Source organism: Lontra canadensis, unplaced genomic scaffold (genome assembly GCF_010015895.1).
Source record: "Lontra canadensis isolate GAN:19392208 unplaced genomic scaffold, GSC_riverotter_1.0 scaffold129, whole genome shotgun sequence".
In the NCBI taxonomy this organism is placed as follows: Eukaryota; Metazoa; Chordata; class Mammalia; order Carnivora; family Mustelidae; genus Lontra; species Lontra canadensis.
In genome coordinates, this window is record NW_022631123.1 from 161,382 (window position 1) to 174,031 (window position 12,650).

The 12,650-nt window shown below is 43.1% G+C and overlaps 1 protein-coding gene across 1 annotated transcript in view; it reads left to right on the top strand.

Moving 5' to 3' along the window:
* Positions 1-12,650, top strand: part of FNDC3B (fibronectin type III domain containing 3B) — a 190,287-nt gene that overhangs the window by 143,217 nt on the left and 34,420 nt on the right. The window contains exons 17-21 of the mRNA XM_032842390.1: positions 117-222; positions 1,161-1,333; positions 3,691-3,804; positions 4,123-4,272; positions 6,620-6,900. Coding sequence (XP_032698281.1) covers positions 117-222; positions 1,161-1,333; positions 3,691-3,804; positions 4,123-4,272; positions 6,620-6,900 — 824 coding nt within the window. The remainder of the gene's footprint in view (positions 1-116; positions 223-1,160; positions 1,334-3,690; positions 3,805-4,122; positions 4,273-6,619; positions 6,901-12,650) is intronic.

Below are 12,650 nucleotides of genomic sequence, written 5' to 3' on the forward strand. Positions count from 1 at the left end.
GTGACTGACCCCTGTTGGCAGCATGTTTGGTTGGAGGGTAGAATTTGCCTGGTATGTAGCGGTCTTGTGAATTCACAGGACCTAATAGACGGTTCTCTCTGCTTTTTCTCCTGCAGTGTTCTGAAAGTCTCCCTGCTCGCACACTAAGCGTTGCACCAGGTCAGTGTCGACCACCGAGGGTCTTGGGTCGACCAAAGCACAAAGAAGTCCACTTAGAGTGGGGTGAGTGAACACAACTTGACATTGACATTAGCAACTGGGACAATTGGAGATTGGAGCTAAGATTTAATGCTTTGTTACTAAGTCATCTGTCTTCTGAAAACCATCGTGGTTTTGGCTCAAAATGTCCATTTTCTGTTGAACGTGTATTGGCCTCGGTTTGTGTTCTCCTGTGCGCTGTCACTTCTCCTGCTGTACCAAGCAGTGCCCCACATTCTGGGTGGGCATCTCTGACCTTCAGGGGGCACTTTCCTAGATCTTGCAGAGCAGCCAGTCTTGTTCAGGAATTTTTCAACTTCATTTTGCAACTTCATTCACAAGCACAAATTGATTGTGATCAATTTAGAGATAAAAGCGAGACGTGGTTCGTACGGTGACGTCTCGTCCTTTTGTCCGGTGGGTCCTGGTGCTCTGCAGTATTGACTCAAGTTGTATGAGCATTTCCTGTGGTAGCAGCAGCTGACAGCATGTAAAATTGCAGATACAAACCTGCAAACTCTGACTGCTTTTTCCCCACCACCTATGTCTACCACATAAAAAAATACTGCACCAACTCGGGGTCATTGACCTTGATTTAACGAGACCTTTGGTTTTAAATTAAAGAGAAGATTTTCTTCTTCTGTAGCTTCCTTTCCTTAGATTATAAAGACATTTACCTGATGGTTCTGTTGTTTTCAAATTATTTTTTTAATGTAAGTAAATGTACTCAAACGTACTTGCTTTGGAAAGTACAGGTAGTATCATTCAGAAACTCCTCCGTATCTCTTTTCTTTCGGGGTGGGGGGTGGGGAGTGGGGAGTGGGGAGTGCTCTTCTGTGAGCGGGATCCTGAGGACCAGCTACCCCACACGATGTTTTGCAAACCTGGTGGGAAACCAGGTATGATGTGGTCAGCTGGAAGCACAAGAATGTTTAAAGATGAAATGCATTCTCCATTCCCAGACGTTCCTGCCTCTGAAAGTGGTTGTGAGGTCTCCGAGTACAGCGTGGAGATGACAGAGCCTGAGGATGTAGCTTCGGAGGTGTACCATGGGCCAGAGCTCGAGTGCACCGTCGGCAACCTGCTCCCCGGCACCGTGTATCGTTTCCGGGTCAGGGCTCTGAATGACGGAGGGGTGAGTACACGCCTGTACGCCACAATCCAGATACAAGGTTCTAACTTCCGTATCCACCCTCCTGAAATTCCTCAGTGTTACGTAGCCAACCTTGATGACCATTAAGGTCTGAAGTACATTGTTGTGATTGCCTATTGACCCAGTACTGAAAATTTTGTTTTGTCCTTGTATCATTCTATTTTTTTTTTTAAGATTTTATTTATTTATTTGAGAGAGAAAGAAAGAGCATGCAAGCAAGGGGGAGGTGGGGGCAGAGGGAGAGGCAGACTCCTGCTAAGCAGGAAGCCCAATGCAGGGCTTCATCCCAGGACCCCGGGACCATGACCTGAGTCCAAGACAGATGCTTAACCACCTAAGCCACCCAGGTGCCCCTCATATCATTCTATTAAGGAAGAGTTCAAGGTTAATAAGAACATCACCCTTAAGATGCTTTGGGTTTTTGTTTTTTTTTTTAAATAATTTCCTACTTGCTTGTTGACTATATTAATCAGTTCTGGCAAATTAGGATTACATAATCACTCCTTTACCATATTGTCTAAATGACCCAGCAGTATCTTAGGTTAGTTCTCAGAACTGGAGTGGGATAGAAGGTAGGGAGGCCAGCTTCTCGTTTTTGCTTTGTTTCAAGGGTAGACTGGAGAACTCTTCTCGGCCCTGCTGTCTGCTCCTCTGGGAGGTGTCGAGGTAGCCTATCAGAGACTGAGTCAGTCTCTGTATTACACCTATATTTTAATTGCAGAATGATGTGGGTTGGGGGGAGACTGACGATAAGAACAAGGTAACCAGATAGTGTCAGGCTTTGCGGCTCAGACTGCTGCTACAGACCGCCCCCCCCAGGTGTGCTCACAAGTCGCACGGTCAAGTCCATACAAATAAATAGATGGAATTAATTGATGGAGTTTTTAAAAATCAGGAAGCATTGCCAACAGTGGCATGAAATTGGTAGTGACTTTTTCTCATTGTGGGTTGTCCTGCACGAGTCTGACAGAGGGGAACGTGTTGGTCTCCAGGCCATTTTCCACTAGCCACACTCACAGTGAGAACATTTGTTCTAAAGTAGGATCACAATCCCTTACCAGGAGCTGGATTCCTTCTAAATTCCCAGTTGGGAAGGAATTTCAGACACAGCACAACTATTGAAATTAAAAAAAAAAAAAAAAAAAAAAAAAGACCAGCGTAATACCAATAAAAATGTTTTGATGAGAAGATAAGAAAACTTATGCACCTGAATTAATATGATTAACAAGAGCATGAAAGGTGATGACCACAGATGCTGCGGAAATAATCGTACTGTTGTTTTTGCTCCTTTTCCCGTCCACTGTTCAGGGCATCGCCGTCATAACAAAGATAAATGTGCAGCTCTGGGGCTCTTGAGTTTTACTTTCTGTCTCCTTTCACTAATTTATCATCTAAAAAAATTGTCCTCAGCCTCCGTTTAATTCTGTTCTATTGAAAGCCAACCACATACCTGACTGTAGTCCGCTTTTGAGGTCTGCTCCAGAAAGCCTCTCTCGATCCACCACAGCCCCCACACCCACGTATTTGCAGATTATCTTGGAAAATTTGACTGGTTTTTTGGTTGTTGGGTTTTTTGGGTTGTTTGTTTGTTTTTTTGTTTTTTTTTTTTTACCATTTTGGAAAAGCATTGTCAAACACTTCATTAGCCTGGAAATTATTTTATTTTGTTCTTTGCCCCAGCTATTTGTGGTATCACAAATTCCACTATTAAATTGAGTGACTCTGGCTCTCTTGAACTAATAGCGGTTGGCTCTGAGTAGTGTGATCACTGAAGGCCTTTTAAAGAACAGAGAAGTGTAGTATAAACCTTCAAATAGTTGAAATGGTGGGGTGATGCTGAGAACATGTTAACAGGAGCTTTCATTTTCAAAATGGAAAACACCAGTAACTAGAAGAAAGAGTCAGAATTTGATAACCACCAGTTTCAAGTAGGTTTTTGTGTGTTGAAAATTAAACTGTGGTGTACATCAGACCTCGTTTCCTTTGATATCCTATGAGGAATGCTAAAACAGAAGGTCGTCTTGTGTCAAAAATCAGCATGTTTTTGTTTCTGATGTCAGTAAAGGAAAAATGGTAAACCAACCTTGTGATCGTTGAATAAAAAGACTATACATACATAATAGACATTCACCACTCAGGGATTGAATGTAGGAAAATACCTTATACACATCCAACTGAGAGTGAAAACCATTAGGTAATAATTCTTTAATCAGTTGTACTGTGAGTGCTGTTAACCTAGATTTCATACATCCACACATACACACGTGTGCATACATACATCCACACATACACACGTGTGCGTACAACATGCACACAGGCCTGTGTGTGTTCTCTTTCAGTACGGACCGTATTCCGAGGTCTCAGAGATTACCACTGCTGCCGGGCCCCCTGGACAGTGCAAAGCACCTTGTATTTCTTTTACACCTGACGGATGTGTCCTCGTGAGTTGGGAGGTAAGTCAGGCGCACGTTCTGCATCAACTTCTATTTCTTCTACTTTATGCGCCCCCAAATGCAAGTTACAAGGAGCCTACAGAGCTAAAATTCACACGTAACACATTAATCTCCCTTGGCGTTTGCTGATACTTAGAGTCATCCACATTTTATCACTTGTCAGAACGGAGAGGAAATTAAGTATCTCTTTTCATGTCTTTCTTTTGTATTTGAAATATCCAGGGGCACATTGCTTTTTTCCCATTTCAGTTAGTTGAACACAAACATCATGGGCTTTTCTTCTCAGTGAAATTAACTACTTGAGTTTCTGCTTTCCAGAGTCCTGAGAGCTCTGGTGCCGACATCTCGGAGTACAGGTTGGAATGGGGAGAAGATGAAGAATCCTTAGAACTCGTTTATCATGGGACAGACACCGGCTTTGAGATAAGGGATCTGTTGCCCGCTGCACAATATTGCTGTAGACTGCAGGTAGGTGGACATTACTTAATGTCACTCCTAGGCCCTGGTGTTCCATGAGACACTCCGGGGAACTTACTCAAAGGCCTGTGATTGAGGCTGTCAAGAGGGATGATACGGAAAAGAGTCCTTTTAGGTAAAAATACATGTAATTGTCTTGGTGTCTTATAATTAATTTCTGCTTCTCTAGGATGTCCTGAAACATAAGATCAGAAAGCGTTTCCACAGCATTCTTATTTCTCCCCATCCTGATGTCTTGCTTGTGAATCCACTGACTCAATGACCGAGTGCAAGGCAAAGGTGTTGGGGCTCCTTGGGGAAGGTTCCTTCTGTTTGAATTCTCCCAACATGGTCGTTTCAGCGGGAGAGACACTTAAAACTGGCAGAAGACAGAAGCTGTCCATGCTGGTGGTTGAGTGGTTGCCAGAAACAAACGTTAGGGTGGTTCAGACTGTTCTGCATTAGATTACAGGATCCACTTCTACTTCTCAGGGACCCTTAACAAAGCTCGTTAGCTGGAAGCTTTGACTTGGGAGTCCAAACAGAGTAACATCAAGAACAGTTGGCTGCTAGCCTAACCCCTAAAAGTGACAGCAGTCATGAGTTTCCTTTTACTTCATTGACTCGGATAAGTTATTTTTACCCCCTCTGTAAAGCCTTATTGTCCTAAGAAAATCGGGTTCTTTGTCCATTTCTTTCCATTCGTTTAGTAACCGTTTTTTTGAGCATGACTTTGTTCCAGGATCAAAGGATGATCAAGATAATCAAGAGGAGAGGTACAAAGATTAGTCAGATGTGGTTCTTGACCTTGGAGAAGTCTGTCTTCACACATGTGTGGACTTAAATAGATGAAGAAGCGAAGATGCCCGATTTAGGTTTCCACCTGATCTAAGTGATGAAACAAATTGCTTATTACAAGTCCATCAACATACCAGTGTCTCTGACCTCTTTGGAGAAAATATTCCCTTCATAAATTAATTTTTCGGATCAACTGAGACTTCTCTGTTGAATTCTGAAGCCTACTTTATCATAAACATTCTGATTAAACTCTTTTGTTATGCACCTTCCTTCCTTCTTGAATGGAGCACCTGGGACATAATTAACTCTTTGTCAATGAGTCAGGGTCACAGCACATTATCTGATCTTTGTAATAGCAATGCTGAGTCACTGGGAAAAGGTTACAAAATATGTGCTACACTCCTGTTTTTGGAACAAGGCAGGATATAAATAAAGAACTGTCTGCCACCACAGGAAAGAACTTCACTATCCTTTTTGAGTTTAAAATTTTACCAAAAAGAGAGTTGAAGTATTGTCCTGAAGTAGGACAATGTGACAAATATTACAGTAGAGTTTCAAAAGTGATTTGTTAGGAAATGAATGCTGTGAACATCTTTCAAATTAACAGTAATACCTAAGTGTTATAGGGGCACCTGGGTGGCTCAGTTAAGCCTTTGCCTTCAGCTCAGAGGGATGAGAGGGACTACAGCAGGTGCAGTGCGGTTTTTTGGTGAAGAGGGATGGGGTGAAGATGAGGGGACGGTGCGGACACTTGAGTTCGAGATGCCTCCTTGACATTCAAGTGGAGATGTCCCAAAGAAAGCTGGATATACTGGGCTGGCATTCACAGCAGTGGTCTGAGCTACACAAGTAAATTTGGGAGTAGGATATAAACAGTATTAGGGTATAATATGGCATTTATCCCTGGGATATGATATAAATGGCATTTACCTCTGGGACAACGTGATACCTCAAGGAGTTAGAGCAGAGATTTAAAAAGAAGAAGAGGTGTCCATGGCCTGAGCCCTGGTGGCCTTCAGTGTTGAGAGATCCAGGTGATAAGTAGCATTCGGCAAAGGTGATTGAGAAGCAGCAGCAGGTCAGTAGAAACGAGAGTATGGCCCTGGAGACCCATTGAATAAGTATTTGATAGAGCAGTGAGTAATGAAGGTCTTAGCTCTTGCGCTCAGGTAAAATCAGAAAGGGCTGAGAATTGACTTCACATAGCAGTTTATCATTCACATGGAAAACTGTGGAAGAATACTGGCCATTTACTGTCTACCCTGGACGGTTACTGGGGAGTTGTCACAGGGCAGCATATAACCTGAAGCGGGCTGTGCAAACACAAAGTGTTATTTAAATTATTTTTCATAAAAGGTGATGATGGTGATATTATCTTCTGCTTTATTAACAGAGAAGTTGCCTTTGGCATTTGTGGGGAAAGTGGATTGTGAAAAGGGAACATTTTCTGAGATTCAACTCTACCCAGGTTTCTAGAAGTAAATTGTGTGCAGCACCTAACATGAAGGCATTAGAATTTACATTGGGGTAACGTGGACTTTGCTTGCCCTTGTCTTTTTAGGCTGTCAATCAAGCTGGAGCAGGACCATATAGTGAGCTTGTCCTCTGCCAGACACCAGCGTCTGCCCCTGACCCTGTCTCCACTCTCTGTGTCCTGGAAGAGGAGACCCTCAATGCCTACCCTGATTCACCTTTTGTGTGCCTTGTACTGAACTGGGAAGAGCCGTGCAATAATGGATCTGAAATCCTTGCTTACAATATTGACCTTGGAGACACTAGCATCACCGTGGCCAATACCACCACCCACGTTATAAAAGACCTCCTTCCAGAAACCACCTACCGGTGAGTGCAGGAAAGCAGAGATAAAGTTGTATCAACACATCAGTCCTTGGGGCTCTAGACCCTTCAGGTTCTAAAGGCCAAATGAGTGAATTCTAATCATTCTTAGTTAATGTATTTAAGAGTACCGAATGCAAATACATCTTGAAAACTTGTGTTGCTTTGTGCTTTGTGAGTCGGTTACAAATTTATACAATTCCTAACAATTGAGGGGGAATTTTACCTGCTGCTTTAAATTAGTTCTTCCCTCTTGGTCTCTTAGTAAGCCACTTTTCTTAAGCCACTTTTCTTCGTACTTTTATCCTGGACTCGTGTCCCTCTGTGGACACCGTCTGTCCTCAGCATGTACTTACCCACCTCCCAAGCCGCGCTAGAACATTCTTTTGGTTCCCCCAAAGCAGACACAGTGTTACAAAGCATTGGTGATGTAGCTTGTACTCAGGGTTTTTGCAAGGGGGGTGGGGGCAGAGAAAAAAGTTACATTACAGGTTACTGAGCAAAGCTCAGTTAGCATCTGCATTCTTTCTCCCCCCATCCCAGAATTCTTAGAAAGCCAGCAACCTCCCCTTCCTCTGCTCACACATCTTCTCCAACATGACCTCTTGAAATTTCAAATTATTTAGCTCTGTCTCCAAGTTGCCTCAACTCCTTGAAAATGGACAGTGTATAATTAGCGTTAGAGTCCAAGAAGCAGCTGTAGTCACTGAGGTGTGCCTTCTCGGAGCATCTCCCTCAGTCAGGTTCCATACAGTCCTGATTTATGATGGCGTGAAAGCAAGGCACATTTGGTAGGAACTGGATTCTGATTTTGCATTTCGAGCTGTTCCTGGACTAGCTTAGTGGTCGTGTGGTCTGACCCTGACTCTAATGTGGCCGCAACCGTTGTGCTCACAACCATTCTGTACCCATGCAGCCTTTCTGGTCTTCACGTTCAGACCAGTACTCAGTACGTCACAGGAGATCATCAGTACTTGATTATACAGGAGGCTTTGTGATTGAGGATTTTCCCAACTGTATGCCAACGTAAGTGTTCTGAGCAGGTTTAAATGGGCAAGGCCAAGCTTCAATGTTTAGGTGTATTCAATGCATTTTTGACTTACATAACGAGGGGCACCTGGGTGGCTCAGTCAGTTAAGCATCTGCCTTCTGCTCAGGTCATGATCCTAGGGTCCTGGGATTGAGCCCAGAGTCAGGCTCCCTGCTCAGGAGGGAGTCTGCTCCCTCTGCCCCTCCCCTTGCTTGTGTTTTCTCTCTCTCTCTCTCTTTCTCTCTCTCGCTCTCTCTCAAATAAATCTTAAAAAAAAAAAGAAATTGACATATATAACTAGATTTATTTTTGCTTTTCAGAAGCAATGACGGGTTCGTAAAAAACCTCTCTTGGGTATAGTACTACAAACACTGTGTGTTGGTAAAACAATTCTAGACCCTATCCTTGCCCTCAGAGTGCTCACAGAACTGAGGGACACTTAAATAGCAAGTGTAGGACAGTAGGTTATTATGATATCACAGGCTGAAAATAAAACTGTGTACAGAATCCTGTTGGTATTTCAGAGAGGAAGACCCAGGTTCAGAGTGTGATCAGGATGCTTTGAAGTGGGACTTGAGAAAGAAACGAAATAAAGTGGGATATGACTGACTGAGATGAAGAGGCAGGCCAAGGGTATTCTTTCATTTTTAGCCTTTTAGCCATTCTCAAAAAAACCAGTCCTCACTCTTGTTTGCTGACCACATGCCAAGCGTCTGTTGTGTCTACAGCTCTCTAACCAGGTGCTGAGGAAATCCAGGGATGACTAAATCCACACCTTCCCCTCAGGGAATTTCCCCAGTGATGACGCTCTAAGGAAAACCTCACCATGAGGTGTACCTCTGGGGAAAAATGACCAAGGGAATATCATTCCCCAGCTGTCCAGAATATTGCCTGACCTCATCCCTTTGGGGAATGGAAAAACCTTGGAAGAAGCCACACTGGTTCAGGGCCTCACAGAAAGGTTTTGTGTCCATTCTGATCCACACCCGTGTCTACCCCAGAGTGAACTCAGACCCTCAGGTCAGCTCTCTGAATGTTTGGATCAGAAATCATAAAAGGTCCCTTTTTTTTTTTTTTTTTTAAATACAATTCTTGCAGGGCAAGATGTTAGTCCAAGATTTTTGCTTCTTGCAGGTATTGTATCTACCTTAAAGGTGATGTAAGTGATTATAAAACTTCAAGGTTTATGGAAGGATCTGCTCATGGGGGCATGCTGACTCTTCTTACTCAACATATAGTCTGATGACTTTGAGAAAGAAATCTAGAGCTCAAAGACTTAAATGAAAGAACAGATACAGGAATCTTTGCTTAATAATGAAATAACATTCACAGTGGAAATTACGAGAAATATCTTCCACAAAAATGATGATTTAAAGATATTCAAAAGTCCCTCTCTGAGGTGCCTGCGTGGCTCAGTCGGTTAAGTATCTGCCTTCGGCTCAGGTCATGATCCTGGGATCTTGGGATCGAGCCCATGTTGGGCTCTCTCCTCAGCAGGAGCCTGCTTCCCTCTCTCTCTGTCAAATAAATAAATAGAAATCTTACCCAAAAAAGTCCTTCTCAAGACGCCTGGGTGGCTTAGTTGGTTAAGTGTCTTCCTTCAGCTCAGGTCATGATCCTAGGATCCTGGGATCGAGCCCTGCATTGGCCTCATTGTCCAGGCAAGGAGTCTGTTTCTCCCACTGCCTTAGCTCCTCTCCCTGCTTGCATTTGCACACACGCTTTCTCTGTCTCTCTCTCCCCATCAAGTAAATAAGTAAAATTTTAAGGAAAAAAAAAATCTAGAAGTCCCTCCCAAGGTAATTCTATTTTAGAGAGGGTGAAATGTTTAGTAATGTAGGGACTATGGAAGAATGAGTTTAGATTTGAGTAGTAAAACTTTAAGACTTTTAAAAGTATTTAATGGATGTAGCATGAACAGTTCAGTATTGATATGCAGGAGTAGTATAATGAGCTGGATGTGGAAAGTCTCTCTTTAACCTGAACAAGGTAGTTCTGAAAGATCCTATTTCAGACAGACTGCATGAGGATGGAATGGCTTTAGAAAAGGTAAATCTTTGCATCTAGTTGTACTGTCTGTTCTTGCCGTTCCCCCAGCCCGCCCTCTCTCCAAAAGAGTTAGCTGTCATTGCTGGCCAAGCAATAAGTAAAGTGGATGTTTGCTATTTAAGATATTAAGGTCATTATTTATATATAAGATTTTTTTTATACAACTTTAGACCAGTTTCTAGAGTACATAATTGGGTACGCTGTTGTAGAAGTCTGACCAGCCCACTGTCTTGTTCTTTGTATGTTTCAAAAACAGAGCTGCCATAATTATAATGAAATACAAAATTGAGTATTTCTTGTAACTAAGGGTATAATTTCAGTCCAATCAACATTTACCTCACCTTTTTCTGTTCCACAAATTTGTTAAAAGATAAGTGAACAGATCATGATGTTCTAGACAAAAGCGTGGAATGAAACATTTTAAGCAGACTGTGGGGTTTGGAGAAAGCACTTGTTTCTTTTATTTGTTTTTAAATTTCAGCAGTTACACTTTGTTCTCACGCTGAGTTTGTCTTTCTCTGTTTTGCCAAAACAAAAATGTGCACCTCTATAAGCAACCCTCTGACACCGGTGGGGTTTTTAATGGATTTGTTGCTTTTCCGTTGGTGCTTACAAAAACACGCACTGGCTTACTGACACCCTGTAAGGAATTTGGTTGAAATTACAATGCCTTTTTTTTTTTTTTAACATTTTATTTATTTATTTGACAGGGAGAGTGAGAGTGCACAGGCACGGGGAGCAGCAGAGCGGGGGTGAGAAGCAGACTCCCCACCAAGCAGGGAGCCTGATGCGGGGCTCAATCCCAGGACCCCAAGGATCACAACCTGAGCTGAAGGCAAACACTTATACCATCTGAGCCACCCAAGTGCCCCTATGCTGCTATTTTTAAGGGCATTACTTTTAAACTTACAGCTGAGTTTGGAATTGTGCTTGTGTTTTAGCTTGAGGAGAAGAAAATGTTTTTGAAAACAGAGACAGAGCTTTCTTTCGACACACAGTGCCGTAGGCTCTGGGAGCAGAGGGAGAGAAGACTGCCTGGCAGCCTTCCTTCCCAGTGTCCTGGCTTGAGTATCTCCAGTCACAGGGCCGTGGTTCCAGCTTCAGCTCACCAGGCAGTCCAGTCCACTTGTGAATAACTAATTTTATAGTGTTTCCATTATATTTTGTTAAAACTTCTGATACCTCCAACACCTGCGCAGTTGATCCTGGGCCTTCGTTGAGAGCAGTGGTTATCACAGTGTGGGTCCTGGACCAGCAGCATCAGTGTCTTCTAGAAACTGGCTGAGATGCAAATTATCAGGCTCTGCTCTAGACCTACTAAGTCAGAAACTCTGGGAGTAAGGCCTGGCGCTGTGCTTTAACCAGCCCTGCAGGAGATTTTGATGCATGTTAACGTTTAAGAAGTTTTGCCTTAGGGGTACCTGGGTGGCTCAGTGGGTTAAAGCCTCTGCCTTCGGCTCAGGTCATGATCCCAGGGTCCTGGGATAGAGTCCCGCATCGGGCTCTCTGCTCAGCAGGGAGCCTGCTTCCCTCTCTCTCTGCCTGCCTCTCTGCCTACTTGCAATCTCTGTCTGTCAAATAAATAAATAAAATCTTTAAAAAAAAAAAAAAAAAAGTTTTGCCTTAGAGCAGTGATTCTTGGGTATTGATGTATGTGAGAATCACCCGGACAGCTTTTGCATCCTAAAGAAGTCTGAGCCCCATTCCTGTAGCCTGTGGTTTAGTAGGACCCAGGAGGTCTAGACATCACTGTCGTGTAGTGTCAGCTGTCCTATCTTTAACCATCCTCACTTCCTTCACATCTGTCTTCACTAGCATGGGTTTTCGGTTCACTCCTCCATCCTCTTCATTGGGTGAATTCTGTTTCTTGATGGACTCTTTAATGAGTGGTGCCCAGACCTCCAGGAATGGTCTGGTTGGCTGGCTCAGAGCAGAGCCAGACTGTCACTTTCATGGTCTCCATATTGAACTGTTGGGAAGGTTGCCTACGATTACTTTTTTTGGCAACCTCGTTATGTGTCTGACTCATACCAAGCTACCAAACAACTAAAACTTAAGGTAGATTTGTTCATTACACTCTTTTATGCCCTCTTTGCTAGGTAAAACAGATAAAAATAACATCTGTTGAGTCCTTACTCTATGTCAAAGCCTGTCAAAAAATGAATCATAAATCATTGTAATAATATGAGATAGGCTGTATTGGGAGACGGATTCTAAGTCAAACAGCTTGACTTCAATCCTGGGTGCCTCACTTATACTGGCTTTGTGACCTCTGGTAAGCTATTTAAGCTCTCTCTGCCTCAGTTTTCTGATCCGTAAAATGGAGACAATACCTTTAGTTACCTAGTAGGGTGTGTTTTAGATAGGTTTCCGGGTGCCTCATACAGGACCTGACACATAGTAAGTCAGCACTCCGTAAATGATCTATTGCTAATGTCCGGTAGGGAAGAAATGAGCTGCAAAGTAGGTTGTAACCAGATTATAGGTCTGTGGGAATCTGGCATCATTTCTTAAGCAATGGAGGACTTTGAAGGCTTGGTTTCCTGTCAAAGGCTAGTCTGACTGCCTAGAGACAGAATGCAGCACAGGTACTAAATCCCTTTACTCCAATGGCGTGATTTCCTCCAGAGATTTCTTGTGTTTTAGCTGGTATTTTATATTTCTTCGGAAGTTACCT